The sequence below is a fragment of the Oncorhynchus gorbuscha genome, linkage group LG05 (assembly GCF_021184085.1).
Source record: "Oncorhynchus gorbuscha isolate QuinsamMale2020 ecotype Even-year linkage group LG05, OgorEven_v1.0, whole genome shotgun sequence".
NCBI classification, from domain to species: Eukaryota; Metazoa; Chordata; class Actinopteri; order Salmoniformes; family Salmonidae; genus Oncorhynchus; species Oncorhynchus gorbuscha.
In genome coordinates, this window is record NC_060177.1 from 22,599,146 (window position 1) to 22,621,648 (window position 22,503).

General features: G+C 52.1%; 1 protein-coding gene across 1 annotated transcript in view; it reads left to right on the forward strand.

Moving 5' to 3' along the window:
* The window catches only part of LOC124035662 (genetic suppressor element 1-like), a 521,622-nt gene that overhangs the window by 480,630 nt on the left and 18,489 nt on the right, over positions 1 to 22,503 (forward strand). The window contains 2 exon segments of the mRNA XM_046349230.1: positions 21,304 to 21,470; positions 21,998 to 22,198. Of these exon segments, the coding sequence (XP_046205186.1) occupies positions 21,304 to 21,470; positions 21,998 to 22,198 (368 nt within the window).

Below are 22,503 nucleotides of genomic sequence, written 5' to 3' on the forward strand. Positions count from 1 at the left end.
TCTCTCTCTCTCTCTCTCTCTCTCTGTCTCTCTGTCTCTGTAGCTCTCTCTCTCTCTCTCTCTCACTCTCTCTCTGTCTGTCTCTGTATCTCTCTCTCTGTCTCTGTCTCTCTCTCTGTCTGTATCTGTATCTCTCTCTCTCTCTCTCTCTGTCTCTGTCTCTGTCTCTCTCTCTCTGTCTTTATCTGTATCTCTCTCTCTCTCTCTGTCTCTGCCTGTATCTGTATCTCTCTGTCTCACTCTCTCTCTCTCTCTCTCTCGCTCTCTCTCAAAAAACGTCCCTCAGTATTGCAGACAAAGGAAGCTCTGTTTTTATTCCTAATCATCAGCGAGGGAGGGGGGGACTCACCAACATTTTAGTAAGATTTGAACGTCCCTAACACCCCCACGTCCGCCCCTGCCCTGCCCTCCCCACTCCTCTTCCCCTTCTCCCTGTATTCTCTCTTAGTGTTGTCTATTCAATTAGTTCCTAGTCCGGACTGTGCTGTGAACTGACCTCAGGCCCCCAGCTTGCATAAGCCTGCAGAAATGAGGGCTAGAGACATGGTTAGAGACCACACAGAGAGAGAGAGACAGGGCTAGAGCCACTCAGACACTAGCAGGGCCTGGGTTAGATGCAGGGTTACTAGGACTTGGAGCCTGGAGACCATGCAGGGTTAAAACCAGACACACTCACACAGAGTCTGGGATGAGCTGCTGAGAGAGTGATAGAGAGAGAGAGACAAACACAAACAGACCCCACAGAGCCCCAGGACAGCAACACAATTAGACTCCACCAAATCATGAGAAAACAAAAAGATAATTACTTGACACATTAGAAAGAATGAACAAAAAAACAGCAAACTAAAATGCTATTTGGCCCTAAACAGAGAGTACACAGTGGCAGAATACCTGACCACTGTGACTGACCCAAAATTAAGGAAAGCTTTGACTATGTACAGACTGAGTATAGCCTTGCTATTGAGAAAGGCTGCTGTGGGCAGACATGGCTCTCAAGAGAAGACAGGCTATGTGCTCACTGCCCACAAAATGAGGTGGAAACTGAGCTGCACTTCCTAACCTCCTGCCCAATGTATGACCATATTAGAGAGACATATTTCCCTCAGATTACACAGACCCACAAAGAATTCAAAAACACAGTGTGCCATTACAGCAGCAAGATTTGTGACCTGTTGCCACAAGAAAAGGGCAACCAGTGAAGAACAAACACCAATGTAAATACAACCCATATTTATTTATTTTCCCTTTTGTATAGTTGTACTATTTGCACATCGTTACAACACTGTATATGGAGAGATACAGAGACATTTGTCTTTATTCTTTTGGAACCTGTACGAGTGTAATGTTTACTGTTCATTTTGTATTGTTTATTTCACTTTTGTTTATCCATTTCACTTGCTATGGCAATGTAAACATATGTTTCCCATGCCAATAAAGACCCTTGAATTGAATTGAGAGAGAGAGAGAGAGGGATAGAGAGGGTGAGAGAGGGATAGAGAGGGAGGGGAGAGGGATAGAGAGGGTGGGAGGGGAGAGGGATAGAGAGAGAGAGGGATAGAGAGGGTGAGCGAGGGATGGGAGAGGGATATAAAGGGTGAGAGAGGGAGGGGAGAGGGTGAGAGAGGGAGGGGAGAGGGATAGAGAGGGTGGGGAGAGGGATAGAGAGGGAGGGGAGAGGGTGAGAGAGGGAGGGGAGAGGGATAAAGAGGGAGAGAGATGGAGAGGGTGGGAGGGGAGAGGGATAGAGAGAGAGGGTGAGAGAGGGATGGGAGAGGGATAGAAAGGGTGAGAGAGGCAGGAATTGATATTCAGAGGCAGCAGTATTATCTCTGGAGCCCCTGTAGAGCGTCAGTACTTCATTTACCCTGGACTGACTGTGAGTGTGTATATGCCTCAGTGTGTGATGATCTGTGTGAGTGTGTATATGCCTCAGTGTGTGGAAGATGTTTCCTTTTTGTGCTGCTGTGTTTTTGCATCCCTGTGTGTGTGTGTGTGTGTGTGTGTGTGTGTGTGTGTGTGTGTGTGTGTGTGTGTGTGTGTGTGTGTGTGTGTGTGTGTGTGTGTGTGTGTGTGTGTGTGCGTGTGCGTGTGCGCGTGCGTGTGCGCGTGCGTGTGTGTGTGTGTGTGTTGCCTCTCAGTGTGTCTTATGAGGGTTGATTAGATATGAGACTCGGGCAGGGTGAGAGGTAGTGGTGCAACCGATCACAAAAGTCGTGGATCGGATTGGATCACGGTTTTGAGTCGCGGATCTGATTGGATCACGGTTTTGAGTCGCGGATCGGATTGGATCACGGTTTTGAGTCGCGGATTGGATCACGGTTTTGAGTCGCGGATTGGATCACAGTTTTTAGTTGTGGATTGAATCACGGTTTTGAGTCGAGGATCTGATTGGATCACGGTTTTGAGTCGCGGATCGGATCACGGTTTTGAGTCGCGGATTGGATCATGGTTTTTAGTCGCGGATCGGAACATGGTTTTTAGTCGCGGATCGGATCATGGTTTTTAGTCGCGGATCGGATCACGGTTTTGAGTCGCGGATCTGATTGGATCACGGTTTTGAGTCGCGGATCGGATTGGATCACGGTTTTGAGTCGCGGATTGGATCACGGTTTTGAGTCGCGGATTGGATCACGGTTTTGAGTCGCGGATTGGATCACAGTTTTGAGTCGTGGATTGGATCACGGTTTTGAGTCGCGGATCTGATCACGGTTTTGAGTCGCGGATTGGATCATGGTTTTTAGTCGCGGATCGGATCATGGTTTTTAGTCGTGGATCAGATCATTTTCTGGATCAGCTATAAAAAAAAGGGAGAATTCTTGCCATTTATTACTTAAAGAACACTTGAAGCAAGGAACTTTTCAATGTTTAAATAAAATATTCAATACTCAATTGTTAAATGAAAGTGCAATATGAGGCATGAAACCTTCTTCCTTTGAACAATAGTGAATGTAACAATAGTCTGTGTCCACACCATCAAACAAAAGTAAAAAAGAAAGAAAGCAAAGCAGACCTGAGCTTATAACTTCACATGACTTTTCTAAAAGATGAGGGTGTCTACATTGTCTGGGTAGAGGGACCTCTTTACAGTCACTATGTCCCCTGCCGTGGAGAACACCCTCTCACTTGGAACTGAAGTGCCAGGCAGAGCCAGATAGCTTCTTACCGTCATGGCAATGTGAGGTTATTGACACTCCATTGTTTTTCCACCATGCCAGTGGATCACCATCCAGTGGATCACCATCCAGTGGATCACCATGCCAGTGGATCACCATGCTAGTGGATCACCATGCCAGTGGATCACCATCCAGTGGATCACCATGCCAGTGGATCACCATCCAGTGGATCACCATCCAGTGGATCACCACCCAGTGGATCACCATGCCAGTGGATCACCATCCAGTGGATCACCATCCAGTGGATCACCATACTAGTAGATCACCATCCAGTGGATCACCATGCCAGTGGATCACCATCCAGTGGATCACCATGCTAGTAGATCACCATGTCAGTGGATCACCATGCTAGTAGATCACCATGCCAGTGGATCACCATGCTAGTAGATCACCATGCCAGTGGATCACCATGCTAGTAGATCACCATGCCAGTGGATCACCATGCTAGTAGATCACCATCCAGTGGATCACCATGTCAGTGGATCACCATGCTAGTAGATCACCATCCAGTGGATCGCCATGCTAGTAGATCACCACCCAGTGGATCACTATGCTAGTAGATCACCATCCAGTGGATCACAGTGTCAGTGGATCACCATGCTAGTAGATCACCATCCAGTGGAATGCCGCTTGCTGCCTTGTAGGATGCCACCTCCTCTTTGATGGTGTTGACAAACATCTTGTCTGTGTCCTTGCTCATAAAGGTCTCCCTGAAAAGCTCTTTCATTCCTCTGAGCCTGCTCCTGTCGGCTCTGTGGCTTGACCTTGCAGAAAAAATGACTTGATCTATTAAACTAACTAATTATTTGTTTACACATTTCATAGAACTATAATTGTGGCAATAAAATGTAATAAAAGCCATTATTATTCCAAATCAAGAATGTATGATTCTGATAGCAATAACGTAGACTAAGATTAGACTACAGTACATTAGTTATTTAAGTAATTCACTCTTATTTTTTATTTTACCTCTTCAATGGCCACAGTCTCAGTAGTGCGATCACTGTATGTCCTCCGGTGAAGGGCAGAGTCTAGGTGAGACAGGGACTTGAACAGACAGGGACTTGAACAGACAGGGACTTGAACAGACAGGGACTTGAACAGATAGGGACTTGAACAGATACGGACTTGAACAGACAGGGACTTGAACAGATCCGGACTTGAACAGACAGGGACTTGAACAGATACGGACTTGAACAGACAGGGACTTGAACAGATACGGACTAGAACAGACAGGGACTTGAACAGACAGGGACTTGAACAGATACGGACTAGAACAGACAGGGACTTGAACAGATACGGACTAGAACAGACAGGGACTTGAACAGACAGGGACTTGAACAGACAGGGACTTGAACAGATACGGACTAGAACAGACAGGGACTTGAACAGATACGGACTAGAACAGACAGGGACTTGAACAGATACGGACTAGAACAGACAGGGACTTGAACAGATACGGACTAGAACAGACAGGGACTTGAACAGACAGGGACTTGAACAGACAGGGACTTGAACAGATACGGACTAGAACAGACAGGGACTTGAACAGATACGGACTAGAACAGACAGGGACTTGAACAGACAGGGACTTGAACAGATACGGACTAGAACAGACAGGGACTTGAACAGACAGGGACTTGAACAGATACGGACTAGAACAGACAGGGACTTGAACAGACAGGGACTTGAACAGACAGGGACTAGAACAGACAGGGACTTGAACAGACAGGGACTTGAACAGATACGGACTAGAACAGACAGGGACTTGAACAGATACGGACTAGAACAGATACGGACTAGAACAGACAGGGACTTGAACAGACAGGGACTTGAACAGATACGGACTAGAACAGACAGGGACTTGAACAGACAGGGACTTGAACAGATACGGACTAGAACAGACAGGGACTTGAACAGACAGGGACTTGAACAGACAGGGACTAGAACAGACAGGGACTTGAACAGACAGGGACTTGAACAGATACGGACTAGAACAGACAGGGACTTGAACAGACAGGGACTTGAACAGATACGGACTAGAACAGACAGGGACTTGAACAGATACGGACTAGAACAGACAGGGACTTGAACAGATACGGACTTGAACAGACAGGGACTTGAACAGATATGGACTTGAACAGACAGGGACTTGAACAGATACGGACTAGAACAGACAGGGACTTGAACAGATACGGACTTGAACAGACAGAGACTTGAACAGATACGGACTAGAACAGACAGGGACTTGAACAGATACGGACTAGAACAGACAGGGACTTGAACAGATACGGACTTGAACAGACAGGGACTTGAACAGATACGGACTTGAACAGACAGGGACTTGAACAGATACGGACTTGAACAGACAGGGACTTGAACAGATACGGACTAGAACAGACAGGGACTTGAACAGATACGGACTTGAACAGACAGGGACTTGAACAGATACGGACTAGAACAGACAGGGACTTGAACAGATACGGACTAGAACAGACAGGGACTTGAACAGATACGGACTTGAACAGACAGGGACTTGAACAGATACAGACTTGAACAGACAGGGACTTGAACAGATACGGACTAGAACAGACAGGGACTTGAACAGACAGGGACTTGAACAGATACGGACTTGAACAGACAGGGACTTGAACAGATACGGACTAGAACAGACAGGGACTTGAACAGACAGGGACTTGAACAGATACGGACTAGAACAGACAGGGACTTGAACAGATACGGACTTGAACAGACAGGGACTTGAACAGATACGGACTTGAACAGATACGGACTAGAACAGACAGGGACTTGAACAGACAGGGACTTGAACAGACAGGGACTTGAACAGACAGGGACTTGAACAGATACGGACTAGAGCAGATACGGACTAGAACAGACAGGGACTTGAACAGACAGGGACTTGAACAGATACGGACTTGAACAGACAGGGACTTGAACAGATACGGACTTGAACAGACAGGGACTTGAACAGATACGGACTTGAACAGACAGGGACTTGAACAGACAGGGACTTGAACAGATACGGACTTGAACAGACAGGGACTTGAACAGATACGGACTTGAACAGACAGGGACTTGAACAGATACGGACTAGAACAGACAGGGACTTGAACAGATACGGACTTGAACAGACAGGGACTTGAACAGATACGGACTAGAACAGACAGGGACTTGAACAGATACGGACTTGAACAGACAGGGACTTGAACAGATACGGACTAGAACAGACAGGGACTTGAACAGATACGGACTAGAACAGACAGGGACTTGAACAGATACGGACTAGAGCAGATACGGACTTGAACAGACAGGGACTTGAACAGATACGGACTAGAACAGATACGGACTAGAACAGACAGGGACTTGAACAGACAGGGACTTGAACAGATACGGACTTGAACAGACAGGGACTTGAACAGATACGGACTTGAACAGACAGGGACTTGAACAGACAGGGACTTGAACAGATACGGACTTGAACAGACAGGGACTTGAACAGATACGGACTTGAACAGACAGGGACTAGAACAGACAGGGACTTGAACAGATACGGACTAGAACAGACAGGGACTTGAACAGACAGGGACTTGAACAGACAGGGACTTGAACAGATACGGACTTGAACAGACAGGGACTTGAACAGATACGGACTAGAACAGACAGGGACTTGAACAGACAGGGACTTGAACAGATACGGACTTGAACAGACAGGGACTTGAACAGACAGGGACTTGAACAGACAGGGACTTGAACAGATACGGACTAGAACAGACAGAGACTTGAACAGACAAGGACTTGAACAGACAGGGACTTGACCCTTGGATCCAGTGCAGTAAATCTATGAAGGTAGTCCTGTACATCAGGGGGGTACCTGGGGTTCAGGTCCTCTCTAATGGCATCTCTAGTGATGGTGCTGTCTTCCTCACTTGGGGCCTTGGATTGTCCAATCCTTGTTTTCAGAGGTAGGATCATGGACACAAACGGTGCAGTTTCAGTGCTCAATAGGGTTTGTAACCGTTTTGAGGGGTTTGAGCACCTGGAGGTCCACTCCTCTGTGGTGTGGTGAACAGTCACAGTCACGTAGCTTTCTGTTACCCTGGAGGTTCACTCCTCTGTGGTGTAGTGAACAGTCAGTCATGTAGTAGATCACCATGTCAGTGGATCACCATGCTAGTAGATCACCATGCCAGTGGATCACCATGCTAGTAGATCACCATCCAGTGGATCACCATGCTGGTAGATCACCATGTAGTGAACAGTCAGTCATGTAGCTTTCTGTTACCCTGGAGGTTCACTCCTCTGTGGTGTAGTGAACAGTCACAGTCATGTAGCTTTCTGTTACCCTGGAGGGTCACTCCTCTGTGGTGTAGTGGTCAGTCTCAGTCACGTAGTGGTCAGTCTCAGTCACGTAGCTTTCTGTTACCCTGGAGGGTCACTCCTCTGTGGTGTAGTGGTCAGTCTCAGTCACGTAGTGGTCAGTCTCAGTCACGTAGCTTTCTGTTACCCTGGAGGTTCACTCCTCTGTGGTGTAGTGAACAGTCACAGTCATGTTGCGTTCTGTTACCCTGGAGGTCCACTCCTCTGTGGTGTAGTGAACAGTCACAGTCACGTAGCTTTCTGTTACCCTGGAGGTTCACTCCTCTGTGGTGTAGTGAACAGTCACAGTCACGTAGCTTTCTGTTACCCTGGAGGGCCACTCCTCTGTGGTGTAGTGAACAGTCACAGTCACGTAGCTTTCTGTTACCCTGGAGGGCCACTCCTCTGTGGTGTAGTGAACAGTCACAGTCATGTAGCTTTCTGTTACCCTGGAGGGCCACTCCTCTGTGGTGTAGTGAACAGTCACAGTCACGTCTTTCCGTTGCCTTGGAGGTCCACTCCTCTGTGGTGTAGTGAGCAGTCACGGTCATGTAGGTTTCCGTTGCCTTGGAGGTCCACTCCTCTGTGGTGTAGTGAGCAGTCACGGTCATGTAGGTTTCCGTTGCCTTGGAGGTCCACTCCTCTGTGGTGTAGTGAGCAGTCACGGTCATGTAGGTTTCCGTTGCCTTGGAGGTCCACTCCTCTGTGGTGTAGTGAACAGTCAGTCATGTAGCTTTCTGTTACCCTGGAGGTCCACTCCTCTGTGGTGTAGTGAGCAGTCACGGTCATGTAGGTTTCCGTTGCCTTGGAGGTCCACTCCTCTGTGGTGTAGTGAGCAGTCACAGTCATGTAGGTTTCCGTTGCCTTGGAGGTCCACTCCTCTGTGGTGTAGTGAGCAGTCACGGTCATGTAGGTTTCCGTTGCCTTGCAGGTCCACTCCTCTGTGGTGTAGTGAGCAGTCACGGTCATGTAGGTTTCCGTTGCCTTGGAGGTCCACTCCTCTGTGGTGTAGTGAGCAGTCACAGTCACGTAGGTTTCCATTGCCCTGTAGGACCACCAGTCTTATCTAAGGCAACAAAGGATGCCTTAGATAATTAATCGACAATTTTAATCTGTTCCTATTCATCAAACTGAAGTGGGTGCGGCAGGGGCTTTCGTAGCGTGACTCAAGCACTTTCACCATATTTTGAAACCCTTTGTTTTCCACAACAGAGTATGGCCTCGTGTCTGCAGCGGTAAACGTCCCAATAGATTTGGTGAGGGCTTTAGCCTCGTCAGATTCTGCAGCAAAGGGCTGCTTAAATGTCGCGGTGAGAACCCTGACACACCAGGGTGATGACGCTCTAAATGTGTGGCCATGCTCAATGTATTTCCATGATCATACGGCTTTCTTGTGGCAGAATGCCTTCACACCGTAACGGTGTTGTCCACCACCCTTCTTACATCATCATATTTGACAGGGAAGCCAAAATGCTCCAATACATGAGTCTTAAATGAAGCGGGAGGCTTTTCCAGTTCTTCAGCTCCTCCGCTAGCTCCAGTTCTCTCGCTGCTCTTCTTCTTCTTTGCTTTTTGCTACGCGACCATCCAGGATTGATTCAACAGGCCCCGTTCACGTGAACAGTACACACAACTGCTTTTTTTAAATCATCACATCAACCTTCAGGCTTCAGAGTAAAACTCAGCATCTGTCTTGTCTGTATCTTTTCACTGCAAGTCTGCATCGAGATTTAGGAAATTATTACTTTAAAAAGTGACAGCGGCAGTGAAACTGTATTTCACACTATGATGGTTCAACTTTGCAATTGATACGCGGTTGACATGCGTGCCGGACCGTGGGGGGTGATCCGTGTGGATCACGGACCAACTACGGTCCGTTACACCACTAGTGAGAGGGGAGGGTGAGAGGGGAGGGTGAGGGGAGGGTTAGAGGGGAGGTGAGGGGAGGGTGAGAGGGGAGGCGAGAGGAGGGTGAGATGGGAGGCGAGAGGAGGGTGAGAGGGGAGGCGAGAGGAGGGTGAGAGGGGAGGCGAGAGAAGGGTGAGATGGGAGGCGAGAGGGAGGGTGAGAGGGGAGGCGAGAGGAGGGTGAGAGGGGAGGCGAGAGGAGGGTGAGAGGGGAGGCGAGAGGAGGTTGAGAGGGGAGGCAAGAGGAGGCGAGAGGGGAGGTGAGGGGAGGGTGAGAGGGAGGCGAGAGGAGGTTGAGAGGGGAGAGGAGGCAAGAGGAGGCGAGAGGAGGGCGAGAGGAGGGTGAGAGGGGAGGGGAGGCGAGAGGAGAGGCGGGAGGAGGGGAGGCGGGAGGAGGGTGAGAGGGGAGGCGAAGGGAGGCGAGAGGAGAGGAGGGTGAGAGGAGAGGCGAGATGAGGGTGAGAGGAGAGGCGGGAGGAGGGTGAGAGGGGAGGCGGGAGGAGGGTGAGAGGGGAGGCAAGAGGAGGGTGAGAGGGGAGGCGAGAGGAGGGTGAGAGGGGAGACGAGAGGAGGGTGAGAGGAGGCGAGAGGAGGGCGAGAGGGAAGGGGAGGCGAGAGGAGAGGCGGGAGGAGGGTGAGAGGGGAGGCGGGAGGAGGGTGAGAGGGGAGGCGAGAGGAGGGTGAGAGGGGAGGCGAGAGGAGGGTGAGAGGGGAGGCGAGAGGAGGGTGAGAGGGGAGGCGAGAGGAGGGTGAGAGGGAGGCGAGAGGGGAGGCGAGAGGAGGGTGAGAGGTAAGGCGAGAGGAGGGTGAGGGGAGGTGAGGGGAGTCGAGAGGAGGGTGAGAGGAAAGGCGAGAGGAGAGGTGAGAGGGGAGGCGAGAGGAGGGTGAGAGGAAAGGAGGGTGAGGGGAGGCGAGAGGAGGGTGAGAGGGGAGGCGAGAGGAGGGTGAGAGGAAAGGCGAGAGGAGGGTGAGAGGAAAGGCGAGGGGGAGGTGAGGGGAGGCTAGAGGAGAGGAGGGTGAGAGGAGAGGCGAGAGGAGGGTGAGAGGGGAGGGGAGGCAAGAGGAGGCGAGAGGGGAGGCGAGAGGAGGGTGAGAGGGGAGGAGGGTGAGAGGGGAGGCGGGAGGAGGGTGAGAGGGGAGGCGAGAGGAGGGTGAGAGGAAAGGAGAGAGGAGAGGTGAGAGGGGAGGCGAGAGGAGGGTGAGAGGGGAGGGGAGAGGAGAGGCGAGAGGAGGGTGAGAGGGGAGGTGAGGGGAGGGTGAGAGGGGAGGCGAGAGGAGGGTGAGAGGGGAGGCGAGAGGGGAGGGGAGGCAAAAGGAGGGCGAGAGGAGAGGCGGGAGGAGGGTGAGAGGGGAGGCGGGAGGAGGGTGAGAGGGGAGGCAAGAGGAGGGTGAGAGGGGAGGCGAGAGGAGGGTGAGAGGGGAGAAGAGAGGAGGGTGAGAGGGGAGGGTGAGAGGAGAGGGTGAGAGGGGAGGGTGAGAGGAGCGTGAGAGGGGAGGGTGAGAGGGGAGGCGACAAGAGGTTGAGAGGAGGGTGAGATGAGGATGAGAGAGGAGGGTGAGAGGGGAGGCGAGAGAAGGGTGAGAGGGGAGGGGAGGGGAGGCGAGAGGAGGGCGAGAGGAGGGTGAGAGGGGAGGGAGGCAAAAGGAGGGCGAGTGGAGAGGCGGGAGGAGGGTGAGAGGGGAGGCGGGAGGAGGGTGAGAGGGAATCGAGAGGAGGGTGAGAGGAGAGACAAGAGGAGGGTGAGAGGGGAGGCGAGAGGAGGGCGAGAGGAAAGGCGAGAGGAGGGTGAGAGGGGAGGCGAGGCGAGAGGAGGGTGAGAGGAAAGGCGAGAGGAGGGTGAGAGGGGAGGTGAGAGGAGAGGAGGGTGAGAGGAGAGGCGAGAGGAGGGTGAGAGGGGAGGGGAGGGGAGAGGAGGGTGAGAGGGGAGGGGAAGCGAGAGGGGAGGCGAGGGGAGGGTGAGAGGGGAGGGGAGGCAAAAGGAGGGCGAGAGGAGAGGCGGGAGGAGGGTGAGAGGGGAGGCGGGAGGAGGGTGAGAGGGGAGGCGAGAGGAGGGTGAGAGGGGAGGGGAGGCGAGGAGGGTGAGAGGGGAGGGGAGGTGAGAGGAAAGGCGAGAGGAGGGTGAGAGGGGAGGCGAGGAGGGTGAGAGGAGAGGGTGAGAGGGGAGGCGACGAGAGGTTGAGAGGGGAGGCGAGGGGAGGGTGAGAGGAGAGGGTGAGAGGGGAGGGTGAGAGGGGAGGGGAGGCGAGAGGAGGGTGAGAGGAGAGGCGGGAGGAGGGTGAGAGGGGAGGCGAGAGGAGGGTGAGAGGAGAGGCAAGAGGAGGGTGAGAGGGGAGGCGAGGCAAGAGGAGGGTGAGAGGGGAGGCGAGAGGAGGGTGAGAGGGGAGGGGAGGCAAGAGGGGAGGCGAGAGGAGGGCGAGTGGAGGGTGAGAGGGGAGGGGAGGCAAAAGGAGGGCGAGAGGAGAGGCGGGAGGAGGGTGAGAGGGGAGGCGAGAGGAGGGTGAGAGGGGAGGCAAGAGGAGGGTGAGAGGGGAGGCGAGAGGAGGGTGAGAGGGGAGACGAGAGGAGGGTGAGAGGGGAGGCGACAAGAGGTTGAGAGGAGGGTGAGAGGAGAGGGTGAGAGAGGAGGGTGAGAGGGGAGGGGAGGTGAGAGGAAAGGCAAGAGGAGGGTGAGAGGGGAGGCGAGGAGGGTGAGAGGGGAGGTTGAGAGGAGAGGGTGAGAGGGGAGGTGACGAGAGGTTGAGAGGGGAGGCGAGGGGAGGGTGAGAGGAGAGTGTGAGAGGGGAGGGTGAGAGCAGGGTGAGAGGAAAGGCGAGAGGAGGGTGAGAGGGGAGGCGAGGAGGGTGAGAGGGGAGGGTGAGAGGAGCGTGAGAGGGGAGGGTGAGAGGAGGGTGAGAGGGGAGGCGACAAGAGGTTGAGAGGAGGGTGAGAGAGGAGGGTGAGAGGAGGGTGAGAGGAGGGCGAGAGGGGAGGCGAGGAGGGTGAGAGGGGAGGGGAGGCGAGGAGGGTGAGAGGGGAGGGGAGGCGAGAGGAGGGTGAGAGGGGAGGCGAGGAGGGTGAGAGGAGAGGGTGAGAGGGGAGGCGACGAGAGGTTGAGAGGGGAGGCGAGAGGAGGGTGAGAGGAGCATGAGAGGGGAGGGTGAGAGGAGGGTGAGAGGAGGGTGAGAGGAGGGTGAGAGAGGAGGCGACAAGAGGTTGAGAGGAGGTTGAGAGGAGAGGGTGAGATGAGGGTGAGAGAGGAGGCGACAAGAGGTTGAGAAGGAGGGTGAGAGGAGAGGGTGAGATGAGGGTGAGAGGGGAGGGTGAGAGGAGCATGAGAGGGGAGGGTGAGAGGAGGGTGAGAGGGGAGGCGACAAGAGGTTGAGAGGAGGTTGAGAGGAGAGGGTGAGATGAGGGTGAGAGAGGAGGGTGAGAGGGGAAGCGACGAGAGGTTGAGCGCGTTGGTATTTTGCTTCAATGACTGCCGGAGTCTGTTCCCGCTGCTGCCTGTAATTGCTTTTTAATTGGCAATTTAGATTCATGGCTCCATCAGAGAGGCGTAAATGAGCGCCCTCCCATACGGGGGGTCTCCCACCCCTCACCAGGGGGCTGCCAGGGCCCAGGCTTACACAGAGGGGGCAGCCTGGGTGTGAAGGTGTGTGTGCCTGTGTGTGTGTATGTTCCACTGTGTCTGTGTGGCTAAATCAAAGTATCCGTGTCAGATTGTTTTTGTTGCTCAGTGTGAGTCTGAGAAATAAGGGCACATTTTTGGGGTGAAGCCTCTAGCAGGGCTAAAGGTCAGGGAAAGATGGTGTGGTGGGGGGGGGTAATCCTGTCAGCCCAGCACACAAACAGCAAGAGCAGAGTCCTCCATCATCATTAGAGAGGCCCCTTAGTGACACACATACACACAGCCCAGTAGCAGCAGGCGCCATGCAGTGAGTCTTTTGTCTCTCAGCCTGTGTTTGTCAGACAGTCTCTATTCATCTCTGTTCTGCCTCCTGTCTGCCAGTAAAGTCATCCCAACAGCTCATCAATAGTCTGTGTGTTGTACTGGCTGATTGCTTCTGTTCTGCTGTAGGATGGTTTAGCAGGCTCTGATAACTGGTGTTGTGTCTCATATAGAGAGTAGGAGAGAGAGGAGAGGGGTGCGGCGGAGGTCGACAGAGAGAGAGAGGGGTAGAGAGAGGTCTGTGGGTCAGAGGGTGTCAGTGCTCTGTGCTCTAACCCTGCTCTTGTGGACTCCTGTGGACTCTGCAGCATGGGTTTTGGGGAGGAGGATTGAGGGGGGGGGGGGGTGGGTGAATGTTATCCTCCACTCAGACAAAAGACAACCATCCTCTCAACACACACTCACACACTCACGCAGGTTGTAGACAGGCGCTACAGGAGCCTCTTTTGTTTTTGCTTTGGCCCAAGAGGCATCTGCTAATCTCTGAGACTCGACCAAGTCTGAGCGTGTGTGTGTGGGTGCATTCATGAGTGTGTATGTGTGTGTGTGCAAACAACCTGAGTAGGAGAGAGCACCCAATCAATAGCAATAGTGTAACCTGGCCACCAGAGGGCATGTTATATTCTATTTCATATATTGTTTCTTGCTTTGTTTTAGATCCAGTATAACAGCCATTGTACTATAATATAGAGGAATCATTTAGACTATTTTGACTCATCACATACTCTGCTACTGCTGTTACCTGTTACCTAGTCACTTTACCCCTACCTATATGTACAGTTGAAGTCAGAAGTTTACAAAACACTCCAACAATTGATTGACAGACAGATTATTTCACTTATAATTCACTGTATCACAATTCCAGTGGGTCAGAAGTTTACATACACTAAGTTGACTGTGCCTTTAAACAACTTGGAAAATTACAGAAAATGATGTCATGGCTTTAGAAGCTTCTGATAGGCTAATTGACATCATTTGAGTCAATTGGAGGTGTACCAGTGGATGTATTTCAAGGCCTACCTTCACACTCAGTGCCTCTTTGCTTGACATCATGGGAAATCAAAAGAAATCAGCCAAGACCTCAGAAAAAATTATAGACCTCCACAAGTCTGGTTCATCCTTGGGACCAATTTCCAAACACCTGAAGGTACCACATTCATCTGTACAAACAATAGTACGCAAGTATAAACACCATGGGACCACGCAGCCGTCATACCGCTCAGGAAGGAGACCCGTTCTGTCTCCTAGAGATGAACGTACTTTGGTGTGAAAAGTGCAAATCAATCCCAGAACAACAGCAAAGGACCTTGTGAAGATGTTGGAGAAAACAGATACAAAAGTATCTATATCCACAATAAAACGAGTCCTATATTGACATGACCTGAAAGGCCGCTCAGCAAAGAAGAAGCCACTGCTCCAAAACCGCCATAAAAAAAGATGGACTACGGTTTGCGACTGCACTTGGGGACAAAAATCGTACTTTCTGGAGAAATGTCCTCTGGTCTGATGAAACAAAAATAGAACTGTTTGGCCATAATGACCATTGTTATGTTTGGAGGAAAAAGGGGGAGGCTTGCAAGCCGAAGAATACCATCCCAACCGTGAAGTAAGGGGGTGGCAGCATCATGTTGTGGGGGTGCTTTGCTGCAGGAGGGACTGGTGCACTTCACAAAATAGATGGCTTCATGAGGTAGGAAAATGATGTGGATATAGTGATATAGTGAATTATAAGTGAAATAATCTGTATGTAAACAATTGTTGGGAAATTACTTGCACAAAGTAGATGTCCTAACCGACTTGCCAAAACTATAATAAATTTGTGGAGTTATTGAAAAACGAATTTTAATGACTCCAACCTAAGTGTATGTAAACTTCTGACTTTAACTGTGAATCAAATAATCCTTTTGAAAGGACACATTTTAAAATACAATTTTCAGAATGGCTGCCTGTTATCAACACTATTCAGGCTCATATTAAAACTATGAAAAGACATTCTTCCCAACACTCTGTGGGGTCATGATTGAATCCAGATGCATCAGAACAGCCGGATTAGAGGCAGAGAAAACACACAAATCCTCTTTTCCTGGTGGCCCTCTAACAGATGTTGTGTGGTACCATTTCACTGTGGTGACGAGCGAGGAGACAGACAGACAGGCAGACAGGCAGACAGACAGACAGACAGACAGACAGACAGACAGACAGGCAGACAGACAGGCAGACAGACAGACAGGCAGGCAGACAGGCAGACAGGCAGGCAGGCAGACAGACAGACAGACAGACAGGCAGGCAGACAGACAGACAGACAGACAGACAGACAGGCAGGCAGACAGACAGACAGACAGACAGACAGACAGACAGACAGACAGACAGACAGACAGACAGACAGACAGACAGACAGACAGACAGGCAGGCAGGCAGACAGGCAGGCACTGCCACACCAACGTAGCGTAGCCTCTCTTTTTGATTTACAGGGATATTAGGGGCTAGGCGTGGCTAGCTCTGTTCTCTCTGTGCTAATACGTAATATGGCACTCAGTGGGAGAAGGGGGAGATGGGCTCTGTGTGGGTGTGTGTGGGTGCGTGTGCGTGCGTGTGGGTGGGTGCGTGTGCGTGCGTGTGGATGTGTGTGTGAGTGCGTGTGCGTGCGTGCGTGTGTGTGCGTGCGTGGGCGAGATGGGCTAAATGTCAGCAGCCCTGTCACAAATAACAGTAGAGTGCCTGCTAATAGGCAGGTCTGTACTGTCTCCAGACAGCCACCGTTTACCGTTCCATTGGCAGGGATGAAGGAAGAGAGGGAGGGAGGAGGAGGCAGAGGAAGAGAGAGGGTGGAAGGAGGATGGAGGGAGGAGAAGGCAGAGGAAGAGAGAGGGTTGAAAAGGAGGGTGAAGGAGGATGGAGGGATGAGGAGGCAGAGGAAGAGAGAGGGTTGAAGAAGGAGGGTGAAGGAGGATGGAGGGAGGAGGAGGCAGAGGAAGAGAGAGGGTTGAAGGAGGATGGAGGGAGGAGGAGGCAGAGGAAGAGAGAGAGTTGAAGGAGGAGGCAGAGGAAGAGAGAGGGTTGAAGGAGGATGGAGGGAGGAGGAGGCAGAGGAAGAGAGAGGGTTGAAGTAAGAGGGTGAAGGAGGATAGAGGGAGGAGGAGGCAGAGGAAGAGAGAGGGTTGAAGAAAGAGGGTGAAGGAGGATAGAGGGAGGAGGAGGCGGAGGAAGAGAGAGGGTTGAAGAAGGAGGGTGGAGGAGGCAGAAGAAGAGAGAGGGTTGAAGAAGGAGGGTGAAGGAGGATGGAGGAGGAGGCAGAGGAAGAGAGAGGGTTGAAGAAGGAGGGTGAAGGAGGTTTGAGGGAGGAGGAGGCAGAGGAGGAGAGAGGGTTGAAGAAGGAGGGTGGAGGAGGATGGAGGGAGGAGGAGGCAGAGGAAGTGAGAGGGTTGAAGAAGGAGGGTGAAGGAGGATGGAGGGAGGAGGAGGCAGAGGAAGAGAGAGGGTTGAAGAAGGAGGGTGAAGGAGGATGGAGGGAGGAGGAGGCAGAGGAAGAGAGAGGGTTGAAGAAGGAGGGTGGAGGAGGATGGAGGGAGGAGGAGGCAGAGGAAGAGAGGGTTGAAGGAGGAGGGTGAAGGAGGATGGAGGAGGCAGAGGAAGAGAGAGGATTGAAGAAGGAGGGTGAAGGAGGATGGAGGGAGGAGGAGGCAGAGGAAGAGAGAGGGTTGAAGAAGGAGGGTGGAGGAGGATGGAGGGAGGAGGAGGCAGAGGAAGAGAGAGGGTTGAAGAAGGAGGGTGAAGGAGGATGGAGGGAGGAGGAGGCAGAGGAAGAGAGGGTTGAAGAAGGAGGGTGGAGGAGGAGGAGGCAGAGGAAGAGGAAGAGAGAGGGTTGAAGAATGGAGGGTGGAGGAGGAGAGGAGGGAAGGGATGGAGGCAGGAGGCAGAGGAAGAGGGTTGAAGAAGGATGGAGGGAGGAGGAGGCAGAGGAAGAGAGGGTTGAAGAAGGAGGGTGGAGGAGGATGGAGGGAGGAGGAGGCAGAGGAAGAGAGAGTGTTTAAGAAGGAGGGTCGAGGAGGATGGAGGAAGAGAGGGAGGGCTCTTGCGTTTTCCTGGCCTCTCTGATTTTGAGTTCTTTTGACATATCTGAACCACTTTTCCAGTTGGCTGCTCATCGGGGAGGGAGAGCCCACCTCGCTGACGCTAACACGGCCATTAGGGCAGGAGGGGGGACTAGGGAATCGGGGCTTGGCGTGGGGGTTAGGGGCGAGGGACAGGGGCCACTCTGCCTGGCTGCTCAGTGAAGCATGTTTAACAACGAGGGGCAAACATTAGAGGCATTTAATATGAACTGTTAGTGCGTCAGTGTCACCCCGGGTCATTGGCGGAGGGGGTGGGGGTAATGGTTTGAAGGAGTGAGCATAATGGGACAGGTGGTAGGGGTAAATGGGACTAAATGGGTTGTGTTTTCTCAGTGACAGTGGAAAGAGACACACACACACACACTCACACACATACTGTACAGACACACACAAACATACTATACACACACACAGTGATGTAGAAAAGCCTACCTCTATTCCCAGGGATCCTTGGGGATAATTCAGCAGGACAGCTTCCTCCCTCCTTCGCCTGCTTTTGTAAGTGTTTTAATGGCAACAGTACCCTAGCTCTTACCTCTCCTATTATCTGGTGTGGGGAGAGGAGGGTCCAGATGAGAGGGAATAACCACTCGTATCCCTGGACATTCTCTACCATCATCCTCTACCCACTTCCTTCTCTCTCTTCCGTTTCTCTCCAAGAGCCCTCACATGGTGCTTTTCTCCCTCTCCCTCTCTCCATACCCTGGACTAAATCCTGCTTTTCTCCCTCTCTCCATACCCTGGACTAAATGCTGCTTTTCTCCCTATCCATACCCTGGACTAAATGCTGCTTTTCCCTCTCTCCATACCTTGGACTAAATGCTGCTCTTCTCCCTCTCCATACCCTGGACTAAATGTTGCTCTTCTCCCTCCCCCTCTCTTCATACCCTGGACTAAATGTTGCTATTCTCCCCCCCCCTCTCTCCATACCCTGGACTAAATGTTGCTATTCTCCCTCCCCCTCTCTCCATACCCTGGACGAAATGTTGCTTTTCTCCCTCTCCCTCTCTTCATACTCTGGACTAAATGTTGCTATTCTCCCTCCCCTCTCTTCATACTCTGGACTAAATGTTGCTATTCTCCCTCCCCCCCTCTCTCCATACCCTGGAATAAATGTTGCTTTTCTCCCTCCCCTCTCTCCATACCCTGGACTAAATGCTGCTCTTCTCCCTCCCCTCTCTCCATACCCTGGACTAAATGCTGCTCTTCTCCCTCTCCATACCCTGGACTAAATGCTGCTCTTCTCCCCCCACCTCTCTCCATACCCTGCACTAAATGTTGCTCTTCTCCCTCAGTCTCTCTCCATACCCTGGACTAAATGTTGCTTTTCTCCCTCCCCCTCTATCCATACCCTAGACTAAATGCTGCTCTTCTCCCCCACCTCTCTCCATACCCTGGAATAAATGTTGCTTTTCTCCCTCCCCCTCTCTCCATACCCTGGACTAAATGCTCTTCTCCCTCCCCTCTCTCCATACCCTGGACTAAATGCTGCTCTTCTCCCTCTCCATACCCTGGACTAAATGCTGCTCTTCTCCCCCCCACCTCTCTCCATACCCTGCACTAAATGTTGCTCTTCTCCTTCAGTCTCTCTCCATACCCTGGACTAAATGTTGCTTTTCTCCCTCCCCCTCTATCCATACCCTAGACTAAATGTTGCTTTTCTCCCTCCCCCTCTCTCCATACCCTGGACGAAATGTTGCTTTTCTCCCTCCCCCTCTCTCCATACCCTGGACTAAATGCTGCTCTTCTCCCTCCCCCTCTCTCCATACCCTGGACTAAATGCTGCTCTTCTCCCTCTCCATACCCTGGACTAAATGCTGCTCTTCTCCCTCCCCCTCTCTCCATACCCTGGACTAAATGTTGCTTTTCTCCCTCCCCCTCTCTCCATACCCTGGACTAAATGTTGCTTTTCTCCCTCCCCCTCTCTCCATACCCTGGACTAAATGCTGCTCTTCTCCATCCCCTTCTCTCCATACCCTGGACTAAATGTTGCTCTTCTCCCTCCCCCTCTCTCCATACCCTGGACTAAATGTTGCTCTTCTCCCTCCCCTTCTCTCCATACCCTGGACTAAATGTTGCTGTTCTCCCTCCCCCTCTCTCCATACCCTGGACTAAATGTTGCTCTTCTCCCTCCACTTCTCTCCATACCCTGGACTAAATGCTGCTCTTCTCCCTCCCCTTCTCTCCATACCCTGGACTAAATGCTGCTCTTCTCCCTCTCCATACCCTGGACTAAATGTTGCTCTTCTCCCTCCACTTCTCTCCATACCCTGGACTAAATGTTGCTCTTCTCCCTCCACTTCTCTCCATACCCTGGACTAAATGCTGCTCTTCTCCCTCCCCTTCTCTCCATACCCTGGACTAAATGCTGCTCTTCTCCCTCCCCTTCTCTCCATACCCTGGACTAAATGTTGCTCTTCTCCCTCCACTTCTCTCCATACCCTGGACTAAATGCTGCTCTTCTCCCTCCCCTTCTCTCCATACCCTGGACTAAATGTTGCTCTTCTCCCTCCACTTCTCTCCATACCCTGGACTAAATGCTGCTCTTCTCCCTCCCCTTCTCTCCATACCCTGGACTAAATGCTGCTCTTCTCCCTCTCCATACCCTGGACTAAATGTTGCTCTTCCCCCCCCCCTTCTCTCCATACCCCGGACTAAATGCTGCTCTTCTCCCTCTCCATAACCTGGACTAAATGTTGCTCTTCTCCCTCCCCTTCTCTCCATACCCTGGACTAAATGTTGCTCTTCTCCCTCCCCTTCTCTCCATACCCTGGACTAAATGTTGCTCTTTTCCCTCCCCTTCTCTCCATACCCTGGACTAAATGCTGTAAGTGGATATGTAGGCAGAGACAAACCAAAGTTTTACTGCCTTCTCCCCTTTTCTCTCTGTGGGTTGCCTTTGCTGGGCTGAAACAGTGTGTGTGTGTGTGTGTGTGTGTGTGTGTGTGTGTGTGTGTGTGTGTGTGTGTGTGTGTGTGTGTGTGTGTGTGTGTGTGTGTGTGTGTGTGTGTGTGTGTGTGTGTGTGTGTGTGTGTGTGTGTGTGTGTGTGTGTGTGTGTGTGTGTGTGTGTGTGTGAGAAACACAGAGGGTATTTGTATGTGAGAGAGAAACACAGAGGGTATTTGTATGTGAGAGAGAAACACAGAGGGTATTTGTATGTGAGAGAGAAACACAGAGGGTATTTGTATGTGAGAGAGAAACACAGAGGGTATTTGTATGTGAGAGAGAATGCTGTGGACTTTGTTTTCACCACCAGTTGATGTTCTAGCATGGCTCATCTCTAGGCACACACACTCCTGCTCTGTTGTCAGGATCACAGTCAGTGTGCTGGGTAGAGGAGGCTCAGACTACTGCTTCAGTGTCTCTACCACACCTACATCATATGTCCTGAACAAGACTGTTTCCATCTGTGAAGTAAGAGAACAGTAGCAGCAGTAGAGGATTGATGCAGTGTAAAGGAGCTTGTGTCTGCTTGGTGCTGAGGAATGTCTGTGACTGTTGATTTTCTTCCATTTCACGGTGTCCTCTTCAGAGAGCAGATGACTAGCCTTGCTTAGAATGACGAGAGCTCTCCATTTCTGTGTGTGAGAATATGGGTGGGGGGGGTGTTTCCAGGAAGAGAGAAGGGAAGGAGGCAGCAGGAGATGGAGAGAGGGGCCTATTCTTCCCTCCTCTCATCCCCAGGATGTGGTCCATGTGTGTGGACAACCGTGTCGGTCACAGGCCCCCAGGAACAATTACTAAGACTGTGCTTCTCCCTCTCTCCCTCCCCTCTCGCTCTCTCTCTTTCTCTCTTTCTCTCAGGCTGACTCGGGCCCTCGTGGGATCAGTAGGGAGCGTCTGGGAGCAGAGGTGCCCCACCAGCAGGAGAAAGGTGGCCCCTCAGTCCCTGCTCACCTCATAGGAAACCCCTATGCCTTTGGCCTGAGCCCCGGTGCTGTCATGCAGGACGCACGCTTCCAGCCCCTCAAGTCAGTAACACTGCCTGTACAGTACAGCGCTGGCAGTACACTCTGTCCTACCCTGTCTTTTATAAGGTATATTTATAATGATCAAATACAATTAACTAAGTAAATCCCCTCGCTTCCTATTTCCCTCCCTCCTTCTCTTCCTCCTCTCCCTTCCCCTCATCTTCCGTCATTATTCCTATATACATCCCTCCCTCTCCTCCCTCTCCTCCCTCCCTTTCCTCCGTTCCTCTCCTCCCTCCCTCTCCTCTCTCCCTCTCCTCCCTTCCTCTCCTCCCTCCCTCTCCTCCGTTCCTCTCCTCCCTCCCTCTCCTCCCTCCCTCTCCTCCCTCCCTCTCCTCCCTCCCTCTCCTCCCTCCCTCTCCTCCATTCCTCTCCTCCCTCCCTCTCCTCCGTTCCTCTCCTCCCTCCCTCTCCTCCGTTCCTCTCCTCCCTCCCTCTCCTCCGTTCCTCTCCTCCGTTCCTCTCCTCCCTCCCTCTCCTCCCTCCCTCTCCTCCGTTCCTCTCCTCCCTCCCTCTCCTCTCACCAGTCTGCCCAGGCAGCTACCCCATGGAGTGCCCCCTGGTGGTGTACCAGAGGAGTACCTGCGGGGGTTCCGCCCCTACGCCACGGCCGAGGACCTCCGCATGCCTTCTGGACTGCCCCTGGGCCTGGACCCCGCCACCGCCGCCGCAGCCGCCGCCTACTACCATCCCTCCTACCTGCCACATCCCTCCTTCGCCCCCTACAGGTGAGTCAGGACAACACTCGTCGATCAGCAACAAGACTGCTACTGCTAGGTAGGGGTGCTAACAGAAGCTTTGAATTGCCTCTAGTCTTTGGTACTCTTTCCGTTTCCAGTGCTTGCTAACACTCAAGGCTTGGGATAAAAACATGCTAGCTAGTGTTTGATGTTGTTGTCAGTGGCTACTACCTCCAGGGATGCTGAAGACAGCCCCAGTTAGCCTCTAGTCCTGTTTTCTGTGGACAGACAGTTTGATGACAAGGCTTAGAATTGATGGAGACGGGTAGTGCTTAGTTATAATTCAATCCTGT